Source organism: Myxine glutinosa, chromosome 12 (genome assembly GCF_964187855.1).
Source record: "Myxine glutinosa chromosome 12, kmMyxGlut1.1, whole genome shotgun sequence".
Classification (NCBI taxonomy): Eukaryota; Metazoa; Chordata; class Myxini; order Myxiniformes; family Myxinidae; genus Myxine; species Myxine glutinosa.
In genome coordinates, this window is record NC_136272.1 from 35521581 (window position 1) to 35545363 (window position 23783).

At 45.7% G+C, this 23783-nt stretch overlaps 1 protein-coding gene across 7 annotated transcripts in view; it reads left to right on the forward strand.

Annotated features, from left to right (window-relative positions):
- The first annotated feature begins 6026 nt into the window (after positions 1-6026).
- The window catches only part of LOC137437957 (calpain-1 catalytic subunit-like), a 111632-nt gene continuing 93875 nt past the window's right edge, over positions 6027-23783 (forward strand). For 2 of the 7 annotated variants that reach the window (XM_078766715.1, XM_078766716.1), the window contains exons 1-4: positions 7036-7317; positions 17076-17348; positions 19676-19745; positions 22307-22425. In XM_078766715.1, the coding sequence (XP_078622841.1) occupies positions 7051-7317; positions 17076-17348; positions 19676-19745; positions 22307-22425 (729 nt within the window). In that variant the 5' untranslated portion in view covers positions 7036-7050. Of the gene's footprint in view, positions 6178-6370; positions 6445-7035; positions 7453-14878; positions 15272-16085; positions 16158-17075; positions 17349-19675; positions 19746-22306; positions 22426-23783 lie in introns of those variants that run through there. The other 5 variants (XM_078766721.1, XM_078766719.1, XM_078766722.1 and 2 more) reach the window with 5 other exon arrangements.

The following is a 23783-nucleotide window of genomic DNA, read 5'->3' on the forward strand; positions in this document are numbered from 1 at the left end:
CTCACTTGTCTTCTTCTTTTGTCTCCCACCTCCGAGGATCTGGCTTTGGGGTAGAGAGAGAGGAGAGAGAGGTGCTGGCTACGCAGTTGTGGGCCTGCACTTTCGCTGCTTGCTGCCTGGATCGATACACCATATGGACCGCAATGTTTGTGGCCACCCACAATGGACCGCAGTTCTTTTGCGGCCAAGCACCACCCATGGATGGACCTATGGGTCAACGTGGCACCTATGCCATACAAGGTGAACCACTAACAGTTGGCCCCCTGACGGCCACAATAGAGAAATGGACGCGGTTGGCGCCTTTCTTTATTTTTGAAAGAAGTAAGAAGGCCAAGTGCACCACACGAAGGCAAGACCAGCGGCAGAACATCGGCCGGCTGCGACACCACACAGTGATTTAGAAACACTTTATTGGTGCACCGGATGGTGCTGACTGTGTTATGGGGTGGTGCTTTTGATGCTTGGAAGGGGTGCTCTGCACATTATTAAAGGCCGTAGGCCACAGAGCACTCGTGGGTTGGTGTATCGATGCTGGCATGCGTGCTCTCTCTATGCATAACATCTGCATGTGTTCCTCCAGAAACAGGTCCTGGATCGTAGTGTAAATAGCAGCGTAGTCGTGTAAATAATGCTCCCTACCGGCTGTATGTTTAGTTTGCGAATTCTTTCCGGATTCGGTTATCCTGTGGGTGTGTTTCTGTGAGGAGAAGGGTGCAACGTCGCAGGGGGACATATTTACTCATTTGTGAATATCTGTAAAACTGTCGCACTCAGGGTAGAGTTATTGGTAGTGGGAACTACATCTGAGTGCCACACTAAACTAGGTAAAAATTTATCGGGTCGGGACGCCCCGAGGGTAGAGAAGGGTGCAATGTTGCGAATATGGCATTTGGCCTCCATATCCGCTTGTAAATATTCCCCTATTTCCCCAATACTCCCCAACTACCCCCAATCCCCCATTCCCTAGTCCCATTGCCTGTAAATAACACTCTGTAGAACCGACCTTCCCCTTTTTCCCCCATTAAATGTCGTGCCCAGGTCCACCGCATCTCACGTAGACAACTTTCGGACATCTTGCTAGTTATTCTTAGTCTATGTCAGTTAAGGACTCGTTTCCATTAATTATGACTCTTCGTTGCACCAGAATGTGATTGTATGGCACCAGTAGTGAGTTTAGGACCTCCCCTTACCTCCTCCCATCTTCCCCATGAAACAACAACTACAACAACAACAACAACAACAACAATTACAACAACAACTACAACAACAGAGGGGCGCGGCACGGCGTGCGGGGAGTGTGCATCCTCACACCGGCTCGGTTAGCCGCCATGACCATGCGCTCCGACGGGGTTACCACGAAGGGGCTCCCTGTCAGCCCTCATCAAGGGCGGAGCCGGTAACCCCCCCGCACGCACCCAATGAGAAGCAACGAGCCGATTCCAGCTGGGGCGGAGCTAACGAGCCGAGGGCGTGTCACTCCCCGCCGGATATACGCGGCGACTTACCGGATGTGAGGTGAGATGCGCCTGAACTACGGAGAGCAGAGGAAGCCACCGCCACCCCCAGCGCGACGATACCTCCCCGCATCTTTGGACCGGACCGAACCGGGTCGATTCTGCCCTGAGCCCAGGTGCACCTGGAGCCATCGCTACCCGCCTTTCCTTGCCATCAATCCCCGTGTGAGTCAGCCTTTTGTCCCGTTTATCTGTCGTCTGTTGGGGTTAATATAAGAGTGTGTCTAAGTGCTTGTCTTTCTGTGGTGTCCCTCTCATCCCTGTAATCTAACCTTCCGCCCTAATATAACCTCCTCCGGAGGTCTTGAGAACTGAACCCTTGGTGTCGTGTCATTTGAAACCCAGCCGTGTGTCTTTTCCTTCATTGACCTAGCATAGCGCGACTCGGCAACGTTCGAGTATAATCGGGTAACTTGTGCAGACGTGGTCATACCAAACCGCTCGGTAAACTAACATCCACAACCGCGTCTGTAACAATATATATATATATATATATATATATATATATATATATATATATATATATATATATATATATATATATATATACAATATATATATATATATATATATATATATATATATATATATATATATATATATATATATATCTGTGCATTGTCTGTATTGTCTTGTCACTGAACTACTCCTTCAAACTTTTGTGAAATCGTACTAAACTTCTGGTATGCATCTATATCTCCCGTGTGTATGTCCTAAGGGTATGTTTTGGTTTTTTTCAACTTCAATCTTCAATTCTTCAACTTCAATTGTTTATAAAAAGTAATACCACATATATTACAGATACATTTGTGTAAAATAATTGTTTGTAATATGATTGGTGTAAACCATGACAAAACAGAAACTCGGGTACCATCATCTATCTATATATCTACATATCTGGGCAGTGTCTGTGTTGTCACTGAACTACTCCCTCAAACCTTTTTCTCCGTAGTTGTGAAGTGTTTTTAATAACGTGGTGGTGAGATGTTTTTAAGAACGTGGTGGTGAGGTGTTTTGAATTACGTGGTGGTGAGGTGTTTTGCATTATGTGGTGGTGAGGTGTTTTGAATTACGTGGTGGGGATGTGTTTTGAATTGCATGGTGGGGAGGTGTTTTGAATTAAGTGGTGGTGAGTTGTTTTGAATTACGTGGTGGTGAGGTATTTTGAATTACGTGGTGGGGAGGTGTTTTGAATTACGTGGTGGGGAGGTGTTTTGAATTACGTGGTGGTGAGATGTTTTGAATTAAGTGGTGGTGAGGTGTTTTGAATTACGTGGTGGTGAGGTGTTTTAAATTACGTGGTGGTGAGGTGTTTTAAATTACGTGGTGGTGAGGTGTTTTTAATTACGTGGTGGTTAGGTGTTTTGAATTACGTGGTGGGGAGGTGTTTTGAATTACGTGGTGGTGAGGTGTTTTGAATTACGTGGTGGTGAGGTGTTTTGAATTACATGGTGGGGAGGTGTTTTGAATTACGTGGTGCGGAGGTGTTTTGAATTACGTGGTGGTGAGATGTTTTGAATTATGTGGTGGTGAGGTGTTTTGAATTACCTGGTGGTGAGGTGTTTTGAATTACCTGGTGGTGAGGTGTTTTGAATTACGTGGTGGTGAGGTGTTTTGAATTACATGGTGGGGAGGTGTTTTGAATTACGTGGTGCGGAGGTGTTTTGAATTACGTGGTGGTGAGATGTTTTGAATTATGTGGTGGTGAGGTGTTTTGAATTACCTGGTGGTGAGGTGTTTTGAATTACCTGGTGGTGAGGTGTTTTTAATTACGTGGTGGGGAGGTGTTTTGAATTACGTGGTGGTGAGGTGTTTTGAATTACCTGGTGGTGAGGTGTTTTGAATTACGTGGTGGTGAGGTGTTTTTATTTACGTGGTGGTGAGGTCTTTTGAATTGCGTGGTGGTGAGATGTTTTGATTTACGTGGTGGTGAGGTGTTTTGAATTACGTGGTGGTGAGGTATTTTTATTTACGTGGTGGTTAGGTGTTTTGAATTACGTGGTGGTGAGGTGTTTTAAATTACGTGGTGGTGAGGTGTTTTGAATTACGTGGTGGTGAGGTTTTTATTTTTGTGGTGGTGAGGTGTAATCGTCCCAAACTTCCAGTCTGCACCTACCCCTCCTTTATATATGTGCTGAGGGGTTCTTTTTTGAAATTTTAAAATATTTTCAACCTAAATTGCTTATAAAAATGTAATATCACAAACACAACAAATACATTTGTGCAAAATAATTGTTTGTATTATGATTGCTGTAAATCATGACAACACAGCAACTCAGGTACAGTCATTATCCTCAGCTAAAATAAGCCCGTTCCTCTGTAACGTGGCGTGGCATGTTGAGGTGTGTGTATATATATATATATACAGACTTGGCATTTAATATGGAATATTTTTTTTGTGGGGGTGAACTTACTTTTCAAGATGACTTAGAACCAAAAGTTCATTGGAATTATGTTGAAATTATTCTAGATTTTGTTAATGTGACCTTTAAAAGAAACAAAAACCACATTTGACATTTCGAAACAAATAAATTGATCCTTGAAAGTGATGTAAACTGATATCGAACTCAATTCACGGACAGTACTGTGTTAAACTTCTGTACGTTTTCCAGAAGTATCTCTTTATTTTGCACATTAGCCAAAAATTTTTTTAACAAAAACAAAACTTCAATTACGACTGGGATTACGGACAGTAAAATTACAGTTCAGTACTTCGTGTAACCCCACGAGCATTCAGGAGAGCACGTACATGTTGAGACATGCTGTTCACGAGATTTGCCAAGGTTTGGACAGGAATCGCTTGCCAAGCAGTGACAATAGCCTGCTGCAATTCACGCACAGAGGTAGTCTGCTGGTCCAAGTTGTCGATTTGACGCGTTAATTATGCCCACAAGTTTTCTGTCGGATTCATATCCGGGGACATGGCAGGCCACTCCATATGCTCTACACCACGGTCAGCAAGAAAGTGTTGGTGGATCATGCGAGCACGATGAGGCCGTGCATTGTCATCTTGGAAGACAAAGTTTCCTCGAAAGGCTGCACAAGCAAATGGAAATAATGTTTCTTCCAGAATGGCCCTGGACTTGAACTGGTTCAGGTTTCCATTCAGAACAACCAGGTCACTTTTGCCCCCTGCATGAAAAGCAGCCCAAACGGTCACCCCAGCACCTCCAGCTTGGACTCGTGGCACTATACAATCTTCATTGTAGGCTTCATGCACTTGTCTGCGCACTCCGACGTGGCCATCTTGACGATAGACCAGAAATCTAGACTCGTCACTGAAGATCACGTGATTCCAGTGTCCTGGCTGCCATTGACGGTGCTCTCTGGCCCACTGCAATCGGCGCTGGCGGTGTTGTCTGGTTAGGCGTGGCTTTCTCAGGGGACGCTTGGCACGATAGCCTGCTTGAACCAGTCGTTGGTTGACTAGCCTTCTGGATACAGGCACATTTGTCAGTTGCTGCCACTCAGCCCTACGCCGATTAGCTGACTTGGTACGGCCATTGCAGACTAACCGGTGCAGCTGGCGATCATCCCTCCTTGTGGTTCTGCGGGGACGTCCTGGCCTCGGTATTGGAGTAGGGACACCCCTCTGAGCATTTTGTTTCAGGATCTTTGACACCTGACCTTGAGTGATGCCATACTGCCGAGCAATAGCACGCTGTTTCATGCCGGAATTTCGTAAAGCCACCACTCCATGACAAACAGCATTGTCGAGTTGACGGACCATCTCCAAAGGAAGCGGCAATAACTTTTGTAGACGTGCAGCAGTTGTTTTCCACTAATACAGAACGCAACAACCCTTATATACCCGATTGTGAAGCGAATCGTCAAATGTACCTGTCCGTACATTTTGTCATGCCACCTGTGATATAATCCTGTTATTGACTTCTTGCTGTGACAGACAGTGACATGGTTCTTTTAACAAAGAAATCACCGAAGCGTAAAAGAAACTCACCAGATTGATATACTGAGTTCAGAAAGTAAACCCAAGTCAAGAAAAAAAAAAGTTCCATATTAAATGCCAAGTCTGTATATATATGTATGTATTCTGGAGTGATTAAAATGATATATACTTTTTAATGTAGATGATTTGTATGACTGCGAGTTACAGGTCCTCCGCTCGACATCACTCGCCATATCCCGATAGCACAGACTCGACCAGGAATGTGTTCGTGGTTATAGACCCCAATGCAAATGACAAGGATCTCAGAACCGAGTCTTGTTCCAAGTCACTGTAAACATAAAATCAAAAATGTTTCCAGCAAATGTCATTCTGTTTTCTGGAAAAACAGGAAACACGACAGTCACAGAGAAAATAAATGAGGGTGATTTTAGATTTTTTTAAAAACTTGTTTGATCCTCACCTTTAACAACCGCAAGCTTCACTGGAATGTTGTTTGCCACGCTCTCAGTCTTGCCTCCAGCGACCATGTTGCATGTCCACCCTGTCAACTCAGCTGAAGTTGTTGGCAACAACTAATAAAGCAAATATGCCACACCTACTCTTCATTTTGTCCTGGTAGCTGAAGGTAAAGGCTTAGCAAATGCCCAATCACTGTGATTGACTTTTTAAACTTCATTATTGTATTGGGAAAGCATTTTCTGAACCAAATGAATCGGCTGTGTAACAAAGAAAATGTCAAACTTCATGTACAAACCTGTAAGTTATTATGTTTGTCCTTTGCCAAACACGTGAAATGCTGAGATTCAGCTTTTCAACTTGAGATGTTGGCTTTTGCCTCTTTCTGGAGACGGGATTATTATCTTTTGTTGTGGACTCGGTTTGAAATGACAAATCCATGTTTCATTTTCAGGATCAGCTGTTATTCCTTCTCATCCCTTGAACTTTGCAGAGACCATTCTTCCTCTGGATGAACTCTATCGTGGTTTGTGAAGGAACGTCAGTGAGTTGAAAGTCAACGATGTCGTGAGTAATTAACCTCCAATCATTCATTATTTTTTCCACCTTGGAAGCACTTCCAACTTATGCGGGCATTGAAAGTGTGTACTTTGGGGATTATCTTCCATCCATTTCTTTTTCCCGGTTTCGAGCCATTTTCCGGCCTCTTCATCTGGCATGAGAAGAAGCTGTGACTCATGGAGTGACGTCAACATTTTGCTAATTACTAGTAATGAAGACAATTTTTTTTTTTTTTTTTTGTATATAAGATCGAGGCTCGTGAAAGAGCGAACATTTATCACACAAACCGACAAACCGACAAACCGACAAACCGACACACAACCGACACATAAAACAAATAACATCGGGAGCGGTAGACAAGATGGGGAGAGAGGGGGAAGGACACAAACACAACATTTGAGAGCAGGAACCGAGAGACATGGAGACATCGAGAGATCTGTGGGAGGGAGAGGGCTTTGGGGGGGAGGCATGGGAAAGGGGGTGGGAGAGGCATAAAACATATGGACACTGCCAGGACTACCAGGAAAGAAGTTGGAATTACAAACAAGGTGGATCTGGGGTGAATTAGTGGGGGTAGAAAAGATCAAGGTTTTGGATGGGGGAAGATAAGAGATGGTGGTGAACAGCTGTTTTAAAGACCTGGAGGGAGGAGTGGGATTGAAGGGAGTGTGGGAGTTTGTTCCAGAGGCGGGAGAAAAGAGGAATGAAGGAGTGAAGGTGAGCAGAGAGCCGAGATTTCGGCAGTTTAACCATCAGAGGGTTGCTGGCAGATCTTGTGCGACCTGTAGGAATATTTGGGGGACAGAGCACAGAGAGAGCTGGGGGAGCAAGGCCGGAGAGGAGTCGGTAGAAGACAGAAAGACCACCTACCTGCCCGCGGTGAGTGAGTGAGGAATGGCATAACTCTTGAGGCAGGAATACACTTTCATGATAGCGTTCTCCTTACTGGTTCACTGAATACCTTGCCTACTGCTGAGGATCACTTACAAGCGGGATATATTCAACCCAGTATGGGTGAGTTTTATGTGCTGGGTATGAGTTTTATGTGCTGGGTATACTTTTATGAGTATGGGTGAAAACCCAGTGATTTTAACAATCAATTTAAATTTAATCAGTGATTTAACAATCACCGATTTTGAAACGAATCTCAATGCAAAAATATAAAAACAACTGATGAATTTTTTTTCCCCCAAAGGTTTTTTCCCCCCCAGGAGGCTCTGCTTTATTTTTAGACTATCAGAGTAATTACTCATCCTCTGGGTGGGTCGAGTTTGCGCATCATTTGCTGAAACAAGATGTGGTCTGTGTTTTGCTGGAAAACTATAAACTTAGATGTTTGTACGGTCTGCGCCTAAAAGGTTCTAGATGGTCTAAGAGTCTAAAGGTATAAAGGGTGTGTTCCAATAGTAGTTAGGGTCTAAAGTGTCTTTGGGGTCAACAGGCTGTAATCTTGAAAGCATGTAAATGTCTAAGGAATCTAAAGTTTCTGAAAAGGGTGTAAATAGGTCGAAGTGGTGTTATGCTCTAAAGTCTAAATGGTCAAGGGTCCAAACCGTCTATCATGTCTGAAGTGTGTAAGAGGTGTCAATGTTGTTAAGGTGTAAGGGGTCTAAACTCTAAAGGGACTTAAGGGGTGTAAAGGTCTGGAGTGTCTGTGGAGTCTAGGGGTTTTAGGGGTCTAAAGGGTATAAAAGGTCTAAAGAGTGAAGGGGTCTAAAGGGTATTGGGGGTCTATAGAGGTATATAGGGGTTTGAGGGGGTCTAAGGGTTCTAAAGGGTCTAACGGGGTCTCTAGGGGCTTATGGTTCTAATGTGGTATTGGGTCTACAAGGTCTTTGGGATCTTTGAGGTCTTAATGCCTAAGGGTTCTACTGTCTTAAGGGAATACCCTGAATCAGGTGGTCTTAGGGTGGTCAGGGAATAGGAATGGGATGGGAATCAGGGAATCAGAATCAGAAAATCGGAATCAGGTGGTCTTAGGGGGTCTTAAGGGTCTGGTCTGTCTTTGGGATCTCAGTGGTCTTGGGGGATTGGGGGTCATAAGGGTCTTTTGGGGGGTTTTTTTTTTTTTTTTTTTTTTTTTTTTTTTGTATACAAGGTCGAGGCTCGTGAAAGAGCGAAAAAGGTCTTAACCATCTTGTGGGTTATAGGGGGTTTCAAGAGTCTTAATGTTCTGGAGAGTCATCGGGGTCTATATGGTCTCATGGGGTCTAAAGGTATGGATGGGGGGTTTTAGGGGTCTTGAGGATGTAAATGTCTAACGGCGTCGATGTGGTCTTAAAGGGTCTTCAGAAGTTTAGGTTTAAGGGGTCGAAAGGTTTAAAAGGTATGCTCCAACAGTATGTAATTAATAGACGGACGTGTGTGCAGCCAGGGTGCAACTGACGTTGAAACGGTACGTAATTTAGAGACATATACCGATGCTTCACGGAAGTTTTTCGTCTGTATATTGTTACGGAACCAGACTTCGGGCTTTACCACGAGGGGGACTTCTGGTCTGGCTCTGCAGACAGCCACGCGTGACGCTACGGATAAATAAGTCTGAGCCTCGTCGGGTTGGGAAGCAACTACGGATGCCGATTGATACCGCAAAACCTGGCAGGGGCCTCGCTCTTTTATAAACGCGTTACCTTTCCGGTAGATTGGTGATGCCAATTGGGGCACGTACCCTCAGTGCATACTCCATTACTCCTTTATTACCTCCGACACCGAAGGTTGTTGGAGTTTGAGTTTTCACCCCCGTCTGTCGAAGATTGTTCAAATGTGTTGATTGCTTGTCCTTGTGCTTTATTTGTCTGTCTGTATGTCTATCGCCTACAGGTCACAATTTAAAACCGACCTTCATGAAATGGTTGAGTTGGTCAAAGCAAGAAGCCTATTTATTTTGAGGTCAAAAGGTCAACAACTTTTGTCCAAATTATAAAATCATAAATTTTCATCCGATTGACTTGAAATTTGAAGAGGATTTGCACATTAAGTCTGCAAATTTAACCACCAAATATTTTTTGAGGTGAACACAGGTCAAAAGGGTCAACACAGGCCAAATTTGTAAAATTGTCAACTTTCATCCGATTGATTTGAAATTCGAAGAGGATTTTCATATCGGGCCACTGAATTCAACCACCAATTTATTCCTGAGGTCGACATCGGCCAAAAGGTCAACATAGGCCAAAGGTCAACAATTTAGGTTCAATTTCTAAAATCCTAAATTTTCATCTGATTGACTTGAAATTTGAACGGGATTTGAATATCAGGTCTATCAGGTATTGCTCAGTTCAACCACCAAATATTTTTTGAGGGTTAAAGTTCAAAAAGTCAACGTCGACAAAATTTCTACAATTCTCAATTTTCATCCGATTGACCTGAAATGTTAAGAATTTGCATATTGGGTCGATGAATTGGTTCACCAATCAAATGCTAGGAGTCGATTGTTTATTTAGATCAAAAGGTCAAGGCTGCATAGGATCGTCTATTTTCATCCGATTGACCTGAAATTTTAATAATTTGCATTTAAGTCACTGAATTGTTTCACCAATCAAAAGCTAGAAGCTGATTTTTATTTTTTTAGATTGAAAGTTCAAAGGTCAACGCTGCATAAAATTGCATTTTAAAACTCTTGAGCATATGGAAGAAGAAGAAGAAGAAGAAGAAGAAGAAGACGTCTTTATACAAACGGACGTGGACATGCTTTGTATTTTCAGATGCTTTCTCGTTTCTTCTTTTTTATTGTTCACCTGAAACATTGAAATTTTTCATCCACTGACCATTCAATTCAAGAAGGGTGCATTAAATCCTTGTCGCATTAACCATAAACATAGTCTAAAACAACAGCACATAAAGGTAAGTGGGGCATGAAGGTGAATGCCTGAACTATTAAAATCAAACAAACATGAAGTGGGTGTGATGCATGATGGGTCCTTGCATTAAAAACACAACAAGCTAGTTCTCATACAATGTCCAAATTGAGGGAAGGAAGGCTGGGAATGTTCCTGTGTCTCTCCGATTCCTTAACATTCTCTTCGGACAAATTATACCAAATAACAGAAAATTGAAAGTAAGATTACTTCGAATCAAGGACTGATAGAAAATAACCAAAATGCTATTATCGACATGAAACTCTTTCAATTTGCCTAAAAAGTCCAATCTTTGGCTTTGCTTTACCGGCCAAACACTTGGGAACACTTGCTCCATTTGAATTTGTTATCGGTCACTGTGTCCAAACACTTGTTCTTACAAACCCGATATGTGTTTGCATGTCATTGGCTCGCAATTTGAGCAAATTATCGTAATATAATATTACAAATTATAAAAGTAATTTTTTGTCTGTCTGTGCATGCGAAACGCCAATCACGCCCAAATACTGGGCCAATTCCCATCAAAATTGACACGTAGACCAAATTGCACCTCCTATTGAACATGGACCACTTGGTTTTTCAATGACCATGGCGAATGATGACGTCACCAAATTAAATTCAAAATTCATTATTTATTTATTTACTAACTATCGGCTCGCACCGCATTGCTCTCTCCCTCTCCCTCTCTCTCTCTCCACCCTCCTCTTTCTTACTCACTCACCCTCTCTCACTCACCCCTCCTCTCCTCTCTCTCTCTCTCTCTCTCTCTCTCTCTTTTTCTCTCTCCCCTCCTCTCTCACTCTCCTCCCTCTGCCACTCTCTGCCCTCTCCCACTCTCCGCCCTCTCCCTCCTCTCCCACTCTCCGTCCTCTCCCACTCTCCCCCCCTCTCTCACTCAACCTCCTCTCTCACACTCTCTCTTTCTCTCTCCCCTCCTCTCTCACTTTCTATACCTCTCTCACTCTCCTCCCTCTGCCACTCTCTGCCCTCTCCCACTCTCTGCCCTCTCCCACTCTCCCTCCTCTCCCACCCTCCCTCACTCTCCCACCTCTCCCACCCTCCCTCACTCTCCCACTCTCCGGCCTCTCCCACTCTCCGTCCTCTCCCACTCTCCCCCCCCCCCTCTCTCACTCAACCTCCTCTCTCTCTCACACTCTCTCTTCCTCTCTCTCCCCCTCTCTCTCACTCTCCTCCTCCTCTCTCTCCCATTCGCTCACTCTTCCTCCTCTCTCACTCTCCCCTCCTCTCTCACTCTCTCCTCCTCTCTCACTCTCCCCTCCTCTCTCACTCTCCCCTCCTCTCTCACTCTCCCCTCCTCTCTCACTCTCTCCTCCTCTCTCACTCTCCGCTCCTCTCTCACTCTCCGCTCCTCTCTCACTCTCCCCTCCTCTCTCACTCTCCCCTCCTCTCTCACTCTCTCTTCCTCTCTCACTCTCCCCCACCTCTTATTCCTCCCTCCTCTCTCACTCTCCCCCTTTATCTCTCTCCTCCTCCTCTCTCACTCTCCCTCCTCCCCCTCTCCCTCCTCCCCCTCTCCCTCCTCCCCCTCTCCCTCCTCCCCTCTCTCACTCACCCTCCCATCTCACACTCTCTCACTCTCCCTCCCTCCTCTCTCACTCTCCCTCCCTCCTCTCTCACTCTCCCTCCCTCCTCTCTCACTCACCCTCCCTCCTCTCACACTCTCCCTCCCTCCTCTCACTCTCCCTCCCTCCTCTCTCACTCTCCCTCCCTCCTCTCTCACTCTCCCTCCCTCCTCTCTCACTCTCCCACCACCTCTCTCATCCCGACCTCCTCTATCTCCCCCCACATCTCTCCCCACCTCTCTCCCTCTCTTTCTCCCCCCTCCCTCCCTCTCTTTCTCCCCCCTCCCTCCCTCTCTTTCTCCCCCCTCCCTCCCTCTCTTTCTCCCCCCTCCCTCCCTCTCTTTCTCTCCCCTCCCTCCCTCTCTTTCTCCCCCCTCCCTCCCTCTCTTCTCCCCCCTCCCTCCCTCTCTTTCTCCCCCCCCCTCCCCCCCTCACTTTCTCCCCCCCTCCCTCCCTCTCTTCACCCCCCTCCCACCCTCTCTTTCTCCCCCCTCCCTCCCTCTCTTCTCCCCCCTCCCTCCCTCTCTTCTCCCCCACCCTCCCTCTCTTCTCCCCCCCCCCCCTCTCTTCTCTCCCCTCCCTCCCTCTCTTTCTCCCCCCCCCCACCCTCTCTTTCTCCCCCCTCCCTCCCTCCCTCACTTTCTCCCCCCTCCCTCCCACTCTTTCTCCCTCCTCCCTTCCTCTCTTTCTCCCCCCTCCCTCCCTCTCTTTCTCCCCCCTCCCTCCCTCTCTTTCTCCCCCCTCCCTCCCTCTCTTTCTCCCCCCTCCCTCCCTCTCTTTCTCCCCCCTCCCTCCCTCTCTTTCTCCCCCCTCCCTCCCTCTCTTTCTCCCCCTCCCTCCCTCTTTCTCCCCCCTCCCTCCCTCTCTTTCTCCCCCCTCCCTCCCTCTCTTTCTCCCCCCTCCCTCCCTCTCTTTCTCCCCCCTCCCTCCCTCTCTTCTCCCCCCTCCCTCCCTCTCTTTCTCCCCCCTCCCTCCCTCTCTTCTCCCCCCTCCCTCCCTCTCTTCTCCCCCCTCCCTCCCTCTCTTTCTCCCCCCTCCCTCCCTCTCTTCTCCCCCCTCCCACCCTCTCTTTCTCCCCCCTCCCTCCCTCTCTTCTCCCCCCTCCCTCCCTCTCTTTCTCCCCCCTCCTCCCTCTCTTTCTCCCCCCTCCCTCCCTCTCTTTCTCCCCCCTCCCTCCCTCTCTTTCTCCCCCCTCCCTCCCTCTCTTTCTCCCCTCCCTCCCTCTCTTTCTCCCCCTCCCTCCCTCTCTTTCTCCCCCCCCCTCCCTCTCACCCCCCCTCCTCTCTTTCTCCCCCTCCCTCCCTCTCACCCCCCCTCCCACCCTCTCTCCCCCCTCCCTCCCTCTCTCCCCCCCTCCCTCCCTCTCTCCCCCCCTCCCTCCCTCTCTCCCCCCCTCCCTCCCTCTCTCCCCCCCCCTCCCTCCCTCTCTCCCCCCCCTCCCTCCCTCTCTCCCCCCCCTCCCTCCCCTCCCCCCCCCTCCCTCCCTCTCTCCCCCCCTCCCTCCCTCTCTCCCCCCCTCCCTCTCTCCCCCCTCCCTCCCTCTCTCCCCCCCTCCCTCCCTCTCTCCCCCCCTCCCTCCCTCTCTCCCCCCCTCCCTCCCTCTCTCCCCCCTCCCTCCCTCCCTCTCTCCCCCCTCCCCCCTCCCTCTCTCCCCCCCCCTCCCCCCTCCCTCTCTCCCCCCTCCCCCCTCCCTCTCTCCCCCCTCCCCCCCTCCCTCTCTCCCCCCTCCCTCTCTCCCCCCCTCCCTCCCTCCCTCTCTCCCCCCCCCCTCCCCCCTCCCTCTCTCCCCCCCTCCCCCCTCCCTCTCTCCCCCCCTCCCTCTCTCTCTCCCCCTCCCTCCCTCCCTCTCTCCCCCTCCCTCCCTCCCTCCCTCTCTCCCCCTCCCTCCCTCCCTCCCTCTCTCCCCCTCCCTCCCTCCCTCTCTCCCCCTCTCCCCCTCCCTCCCTCCCTCTCTCCCCCTCCCTCCCTCCCTCTCTCCCCCTCCCTCCCTCTCTCCCCCTCCCTCCCTCCCTCTCTCCCCCCCTCCCTCCCTCCCTCTCTCCCCCCCTCCCTCCCTCCCTCTCTCCCCCTCCATCCCTCCCTCTCTTTCTCCCCCTCCCTCCCTCTCTTTCTCCCCCTCCCTCCCTCCCTCTCTTTCTCCCCCTCCCTCCCTCTCTTTCTCCCCCTCCCTCCCTCTCTTTCTCCCCCTCCCTCCCTCTCTTTCTCCCCCTCCCTCCCTCTCTTTCTCCCCCTCCCTCCCTCTCTTTCTCCCCCTCCCTCCCTCTCTTTCTCCCCCTCCCTCCCTTTCTCCCCCTCCCTCCCTTTCTCCCCCTCCCTCCCTTTCTCCCCCTCCCTCCCTCTCTCCCCCTCCCTCCCTCTCTTTCTCCTCCTCCCTCCCTCTCTTTCTCCTCCTCCCTCCCTCTCTTTCTCCTCCTCCCTCCCTCTCTTTCTCCCCCTCCCTCCCTCTCTTTCTCCCCCTCCCTCCCTCTCTCCCCCTCCCTCCCTCTCTTTCTCCCCCTCCCTCCCTCTCTTTCTCCCCCTCCCTCCCTCTCTTTCTCCCCCTCCCTCCCTCTCTTTCTCCCCCTCCCTCCCTCTCTCCCCCTCCCTCCCTCTCTCCCCCTCCCTCCCTCTCTCCCCCTCCCTCCCTCTCTCGCCCTCCCTCCCTCTCTCTCTCCCCCTCCCTCCCTCTCTCCCCCTCCCTCCCTCTCTCCCCCTCCCTCCCTCTCTCCCCCTCCCTCCCTCTCTTTCTCCCCCTCCCTCCCCCTCCCTCCCTCTCTTTCTCCCCCTCCCTCCCTCTCTTTCTCCCCCTCCCTCCCTCTCTTTCTCCCCCTCCCTCCCTCTCTTTCTCCCCCCTCCCTGCCTCTTTCTCCCCCCTCCCTGCCTCTTTCTCCCCCCTCCCTGCCTCTTTCTCCCCCCTCCTCTTTCTCCCCCCTCCTCTCTCACCTCCTCCTTTCTCACCTCCTCCTCTCTTCCCCTGCTCTCTCACCCCCCCTGCCCTCTCACCCCCCCTCTCTCACCCCCCCTCTCTCTATTCCCGCCAGCGAAATGGCAGGTGCTATATATTTGCTAGGTGTAGCACACATATCCCTATGAAACACCAAGGACTGTAAATGATGGAACTGGATAAGCCGGTTTGTTTGCAACTGCCAACGTGGAAGCAATCGGACCCTCCCTAGATCCACACCTTGCTTTGTCTGTCTCCCTTACCTTTAAAAGCCACGTCTGGTGAAGATATCATACCTCGCCCAAGAAACCTGCACAGGTTGGTGTTCATGTCATTGAAATGAAAAATATAGTTCTTCCCTTTATATTGCCTTCCATTCTGCATTTTCCTTCCTGCACCTGTGTGGGGGAGGATCGGTGTTTATCGTTCCCATTTTCACCTGCTCCCCTCCATTTTCTGAATACATTCAGGATGTAAGCCTTGTTTCTCCTCTCTTTCTACCTGTATTCCTCGAGACACCTGTTCCCCAGCACCTGTATCTCGAGTCATTTTACCCTCCACTTTTATTTCACATTCAACTTTCATTTGTTCTTGCTCCAACCTGCCATTTAATTCCCTTTCTCTTTGTTGTTTTGACTCCTCAACCCCAATATAAATCATTTTTCTTTTCACTCTCATGTTCTTCAACTTTCTTTATAATCTTATCGTTTCTCTTTCAACACCCACGTTTGTCATTCTGTGCAAGGGAAAAGGCTCAAGTTTAATCTCGCAAACACCAGGTGACTCTCGTCCTTGTTACTCCCGCTAGGGAGTAATGCATTCGATCGTGTCCGTGTGCGTTCGTGTGTTTGTGAACAAGATATCTGGAAAAGTTCTGAACGGATTTGGATGAAAGTTGGTGGGATGATTGCCCTTGGGATAAGGAAGAATTGATTAGTTTTTGGTGAAGCTCAGGATATTATTCCGGATCCAGGAATTTTTTGAAGGATTGTTTACCATTGGAAGTTGGGGCTCGTTTTTTTTTTTTACATTATCTTCTATATACTCTATATTTAACATTGTGATATGAAAATAGTTTTCATATTTGTTGTAAATGTAGTTTAAACTCGTGGTTATGCGTTAGAGCGGTGTATTTTGTTATCAGCGTCGTCTTCAAGGTTCTTTTTTTCCCTAATAAAGATATATTCTGTCATTTTATAACCACCAAAGTGTGTATTCGGTTTCCCCGTTTCATAAAATGTATCGTTTGATACGTATAATACTTTAAAACTGTTTTTTTTACCTCAGAAGATATATCAACATTTACCTCAGCGAATGTCAATCGCGGTGTCAGTATTTGATGAACTTATAAAGACTTAGGTGAGTTATAAGTGTGACCAGCATGTGCACGGGATTCTTCCCAGAAGAATGAGTGGTCGCATTAGCTTGTACGACTTAAAATGAGCGAGTTTTGTTTTGACGTTTGGCCCAGTTTTACATGTTGTATCCCTAAGGAATGAAACGAACGTTTTTCCTGGCTTACAATTTTATTTGAAGTCACACATGCCTCAAAATACACTCACTTATGTAGAATTGAACGCTGAATCCGAAAATGTAAGTGAAATTGCCTTGTTGTTTTTTTTTTTACATTATCTTCTATATATTCTAAATATACATCTGTACAAAATATACAAAATGTAATCTAAATATACATCTGTACAATACATCTATATATAGATATATACATCTGTAAATATATATACATCAGATATATACATCAGATATACATCTGTAAATATACATCTAAATATACATCTGTAAATATATATACATCAGATATATACATCAGATATACATCTGTAAATATACATCTAAATATACATCTGTACAAAATATACTAAATATACAAAATGTAAGTGAAATTGCCTTGGTTTTTGTTTTTTTTACATTATCTTCTATATATTCTAAATATACATCTGTGCAGTGTCTGTCTTGTCTTGTGTTGTCATTGAACTACTCCCTCAAACTTTTGTGAAATCGTACTATTCCAGCTTGACCCACGGCGGGAGTATGCGTTCTACCGAGTGGCGTTCTAGTTCGCTTTGTCTTGCGTAAAGTTTTTTGTTTTCGATGAAAAAGCAGGTGCTACAAGAAACATGACGATGCGTTTCCATAAAGGACTGAAAAGACTGATGGTAGTTGGCGGTGAATATTTCTCGTTGTTGTGCCAATTTTGTCCGCACATTATCCAGTGTCATTTACTATTTATTATTTTGTGTGCTCCCCTTACGCCTGCAGCTTGACAAACCGACTTCTCCAACAGCAGACATGTCCAACTATGGAATGTCACAGCGCCTAGCAAGGCAGCAGTTCCGCAAGAGTGGCGGAGGATCCTTTGACAGAGCTACACCTTACCATAACCAGGTGTTTGCTCAGCTGCAGGAAGAGTGCTTACAACAGGGTGTGCTGTTTGAAGACATTGTTTTCCCAGCAACCCTGAACTCTCTGGGATACGACGAATTGGGATGTGGATCTCCTAAAGTACGAGGAGTTCGCTGGAAGCGGCCGACGGTGAGTTTCCTTCATTCCTTAACTTTTCCTTGTTGTCCGCCAACCTTTCAAATCTCGTTCATTTCCTAATATCAAGAGCTGAAAGGTGTAGTTACCTCCACAACCGAAGGTGGACGGAGGTTATGCTTTCACCCCTGTCTGTTTGTTTGTATGTGAGCAGGATATTTCAAAAAGTTCTGGATGGATTCGGACAAAACTTGGTGGACATGTTGGGTGTGTGACAAGGACCAATTGATCTGATTTTGGTGAAGATCCGGACACGAATTCGAGAAAATTTTAATTAGTCGCGCCCTACCTGAAGGGATTGCGAGACTATTGCAACATATATATGTGTGTGTGTGTCTCTCAGTCTGTCTGTCCGTCCGTCTCTGTCCGTGTCCACTGTCCACGTCTATATATTTTCGCTCTACAACCGCTTATCTGATCGATACAAAACTTTAAGCGTGGAACGGACTCGCCATTTAGAATATTTTATTGATAACACTGACGTCATATATCACATGGGTGTGGTGGCCATATTGGATTAATAGAAAAAAGTGGGCATCTCTGAAACCGCTCGATGAAAAAAATTGAAACTTGGCGTATGTCATCGACTTCGCATGGGGTATATAGTGTGATAACGTGATAACGATGATGTCATTGGTGAAGTGGTATTCCAGCCATAATTGGTTGAATCAATATCCTTCTCCAAAACATCTGAAACTTCTTATATATTTAACGTATGACCTGATGTGAGTGAAGAAGTAAAGTATGATGTCATCGGTCAAGTGGGCCGTATGGTGGCCATATTGGATTGAAAATAAAAACGTATAACATCTTCTCTAGAACCGTTTAACAGATCAATACGAAACTTCATACTTATGATTGACTAGCCATGGTGAATATATAGTTTGAAATTATTTTCATATTCATCTTCATTGATGCAATTTAACCCTAATGTGCACAAAAGTGGTTGTTCGATATCCTAATAATCGATTGATAAATCATTAAAGCTACGGATAATGGCAAAGTACGTCACATAATAGGGTGTATGGATGATACAGGTATATGGGCCATAATATCAGTTGACGATGGGTTTTTTTGTTCAGAATGAGCGTGAGACGAAACGACGCGTTCTACCAAGTACCGCTCTAGTTTTTAAGGGATTCTTCACCGTTGAAATATGGGGCCAAAAACTATATATGGCATGATATTGCAAGAGGTTTTAGACGGATTATAATAAAACTTGGTGGATGAGTTGGTTAGGTGATGATAACAAGCTGATTAGATATAGGTTTAGGTCCGGATCCAGGTCCGGCCTATCAGTGGGATAGAAAATGTAAACTGTTCAGCCTGGCGGAGGTATGCGCTCTACCGAATGCCCTTCTAGTTACCTGCACCACCGAAGGTGGATAGAGATTAAGTTTTCACCCCTCTCTGTCTGTCTATCTGTTTGTCTGTGCGCAATATATCACAAAAAGTTATGGACGGATTCGGACGAAAATTGGTGGACAGGTTGGGTGTCTGACAAGGACGAAATTATTAGATTTTGGTGAAGATCCGGATTCGGATCCGGCTACAAGAAAATTTTAAATGATTCTCCACCATTGGGAGATGGGGCCAAAAACGATACATAGCAGGATATCTCAAAAAGTTGTGGATGGATTTGGACGACACTTGGTGGACAGGTTGGTTGTGGGACAAGGACAAATTGATTGTTGAATGTATTTCATTCGCAATGCAATTTTAAAGTAATATTTTTGAACTTTTATGAGTACAAAGAAACTTTTTAGTTCTAGTTCATCTCATTGGTGTTCCCATCTCAGCATGTATCCTCTCATGATGGGATCCCAGGTTCAAATCCCATATATCGTGTTGATTTGTTCATTGTCAACTTGCGTCCCATCCCGCATGTGATTTCCATCATGGGCCCCTCTGAGCATTAGATCACTCATAAAAAAAATTATATCATTTACATGTCAGTGTAATTCATTTGTGACGTCTCCCTTTTGTTTCATGCCAATTATTTAAATTTTAAAGGATCATGTTTGTAGGATTGTTGATGGCAAATTGGTAATATTTTAGACTTTGTAAGAGCAAAGTGAGATTTATCTATAGTTTCTTAAGCCAATTCCCCTATATAGGATAGGGGAAGGCTTATTGCTGTTTTAGGGTTTGTTTCTACAAATATGAACCCCGATTTTTAATGGTATCAGAGGTATTTAGACACCTCGGAGTACTAAACCACCATTTTGAATTTTTTTTTTCTTTCCGCACTCCCAACACACCCAATTTCCGAGCTGTACCTCTTTTTTTCTCTCTCTAATTTCTTTCCTTTTTTTATTTAGGAAATCTGTGATTCTCCCATATTTTTATCTGGTGGAGCAACCCGGACAGACATCTGTCAAGGAGCCCTGGGTGAGTAATATTAAATGGTACTTAGACAGTTTTGGGGATCCATGTAGAAAGATCAATGGATGCAAAAGAAGTAATGGTGATTTAAATAAATCGGCAGTTTTGACTTAAAATAAAGAATTGTAATGTTCCAGAGATGTATTTGCTATGCTTATTCAGCTCTGCTGCTCTTATGTATATGTATATGTATCTGCATAAGCCTGGTGTTGGCTTAACGGTTATGGTGGCTGAGTTAAGGTCTTAGGGTCCTGAGTTTGAGCCCCTGTTGTGCCGTTAAAATAACCCCAGGTGGGTTGACTCAGCCCGTCATCCTCCTTAGGTTGGCAAAATGAGTACCAGCTTACTGGAATCAGGAGGCACTGCATCAGTGGCACAGGCATGCTTTCAGAAAAAATGATGCAACCAGCAGCACTGCATACGAAACACCAACAACAACAACAACAACAACACTACCAACATCTACTCACATACAATATTTATTATCCCCACACATAAAACGAAGACAGGGGGACATTGTAATTGGCTCCGTCTTTGTCTGTCTGTCTGTCTGTCTGTCCGTCTTTCTGTCTGCCCCTCACGCTATATATTCCAAACAGTTTTATAATAATTCAGCAAACTCGGTAGTTATGATCATCACACGGTAAGAAGGTGCAAGAACAGTTTCATTTTTGGCCTTGCCCTCTGGGGCGGGGCCAAAAGGTCAAATACCAAAAAGTTTTCGATGCATTTACATTTTAGATGCAAAAGTTTTAGACACATTCATGGGCACATTTTGAAACATTTTCATGAAACTTTGTAAATGCAATCAACACTGGGGACGCATGAAATATACAACGATTTTTTGTATTTGACTCATGTTTATGCCCCAAGAGGTGGGGGCTTTGGGTCCCAGGGGTCAAAAACAGGGAAATCGTTTTTCAAAACAGGGACAAAACAGGGTCAATAACAGGGACAAAGCCGCCGGAGGCATTATGTTTTCGGGTTGTCCGTCCGTCCGTCTGTACGTCCGTCCATCCCGGTTAAACTTCGTTTTTCTCAGCAACCATATGTCCGATTGAGACGAAACTTTCAGGGTAGGAGTGACACCCATGCAGAATGTTTTTATGATAATTGTGATGTCATAGGTCAAGTGGTATGGCAGCTATCTTGGATTAAAAGCAAATAATTAAGAAATTATTTCTCAGAAACCGCTGAATGGAAAAATTTGAAACTTGGCACATCGTCAATTACTCCCAATGGGGAACAAAAGCATGATAATGATGACATCATAGGTGAAGTGTTATACCAGCCAAAAATGTTTTAATCGAATTCCTTATCCTAAAAATCTGAAATTGCACGCACATTATCTATGACTCATTTGTATTGAAATATTAAATTTATGACATCATAGGTCACATGGTTTGGCAGCCATATTGGATTGAAGGAAAATAGTAAATAATTATATCTCTAAAACCGCTCACCCTATCGATGCAAAATTTTACAAACATCATCTAACAGCACTGTTGCATATAGTTTGAAAATGATGATGTCATAGGTCAAGTGGTTTGACAGCCATCTTGGATAGAAAAACGAACCTTATCCGATCAACACAAAACTTCACAAACGTGATCCACTACCCATACATATGCAGAGTGATGGCATCTACCCATTGTGGAACTATGCTGAGGCATATTGGTGACAGTTGCATTGTTCTAGTTTTAACTCAAAATGTTATATTGGGTCATTCTTGGTGGAACTTTGTTGTCTTGGTGGAACACCAGTTGTCCTTTCTTCATGCAACTTGTCCGGCCTCTTTTTTTTTTTTTTTTTGACCAGAATGTGAAGAAATTTTGTTTTCTTCTGATTCATTCCTTTTTCTTCTTCCTTTTGGTCGTTCCACAACACCATCCTTCAATGGCTCTCTGTTTGGTAATCAATTTTCACTTCATCATGTCCTTTGTTGTAGACCATGTTTGACCACCATATGTCATTACTGATAGAACACAATGGTTCTAAACCTTCCTTTTTAGACACAAGGGTTCGCTTTTCTGGAGAATGTTTTTAATTTTTTCAAATTCTGTCCTTTCTGATCTGGTATTGAGGTTTATTGCATTATTTTCAGAGAGGTTTGCTCATTATCATTTTGATAGAAAAGCCCCAAGAAGCTTCGGCGTGCTGGCCAGGCGTTAATGAAGGCACAAACTCATCCTTCATGAGAAGCAGCAGAATGCTATGATCTAAAATAAAACAGTTTGTTTAATTTAAAGTTTATAAAACCTGCTACTGTCACTTATATTAAAATAAATCAAAGTGTTCATGCAAGGCAGTCAAGGAGAGAATCACGTCATCCCCACCAGTCAGACAAGGTCACTCCATTGTCGCACCATTTTGTTCAATCTGAAAGTAAGGGAGTCATGTGGGTTTACTTGTCCCATATTGTTTTGATATCTCCTTAGAACTTTGCGATAATCTTATATTTGTGTCCGTAGATGGCCTCTGAGATCATGAGTGGCCATTTAAATTTATAAAAAAATTCCTTTGTGAATGTGATCATTGTGATTGATGATTTTATGTATATTTTGCAGGTGATTGCTGGCTCCTTGCTGCGATAGCATCTCTCACCCTAAACGAAAAGCTTCTGTCTCGGATCGTGCCACAAGATCAGAACTTTGAGGATAACTATGCCGGGATATTTCACTTTCAGGTGAGCTTTTCTGGGTTTCGCTCTTCCTAAATGAAGCATGCCTGAAAAACCTCATCAACTAACATTTTCCAATACTTGTCTTGTTAAATCTTAACAAATGGATGAACATCAGACTCGGGGGGGGGGGGTGTAATGGTCGGAGCGTCCCCTCTGATTCTGGGAGGACGGCGTTCAAAGTCATACCAAAGACATTTATATAATAATAGCGTAAGGACTCGACTTTGTTATCCCTTTTACGCCGCACCCAGTGACCCGATGCCCACGGCACTAATGGATTTACGATCTACGAACCGCGCTCTTTGTTTATCACGTACAGACATGTCGTGGAAATCAATCAGGTCCACAACTTTGTCCCATAGGTAGGTTTAATCACAATTAGATCTTTGGCATCATCCTGTAAAAATACAATCATGCAATAGATATCAGGATCTTGGTATCATATAGAAAGGACCGATAATAATAGTCAAAGCAAGCGAATCTAGCATATATGTGCGGGTACGTACCATTCAAGACTACAGGACTACATGTCATAGTAAATGTCACAGGAGTGGCTCAGCGTCGCGGATGTCCCAGGTCTTATAGACGCTCCTCAGTGGTTTAAGCGAGCATCACTCCCGGGTTCAACTTTGGTATATTTTCACTACAAGACATACTCGAAAAATCTGAATTAGCCGACGTTGGGGCCCAAAAGCATCCGATTAACTGCCGATACGACGCCATCTTACGACGCCATCGTATTGGCGTCTGCTGGGCGAAGGCAAAGCAAGCCGTCCGCTGATTGGACAGGCAAAGGCGAAAGCAAGCCGTCCACTGAGTGGACAATCCAGAGCATGCATTTGTGCCGGTGTCGGCGATCGTTGTTCATATACGCACTCTTCATTCTCATCTTTCTTCCTAACTCTTACTCGGACAAGCAAATCCCTCTATGCCATCCATAATGGTACACTCTATCCATACACCACATCCTCCCTTCCGTGGATGTTCCACGGGTTTCGGCTAGTATAAAATGTTACTGCTGCTTGACGTTCAGCATTTAATAGGATAGAGCACAGACAGTCCCCATAGATTGGTATTAATGGGAAGGAGGAAAAGGTCCTCCTGAGAAAATTCCCAGGTCACTGCGTTGAGGAAAGCGGCGCCATTGTCGTGACATTTCTGGCACTCAGAGTATCCCAGGAAATGACGGCACTTCCCCCAAACTAACAGTGGCTGTGTTCGTCTCGTATAACAGACCTGTGTTGTGTCTCATCTGTATATCCATGTGAGATGTGTGAGGGACAGCTCCATTGGGAGACTTCCGTCTTGTATAAGAATAAAAATATGATGCTGCCGAAGATGTCTTAGGCTTAGCTTAGCAC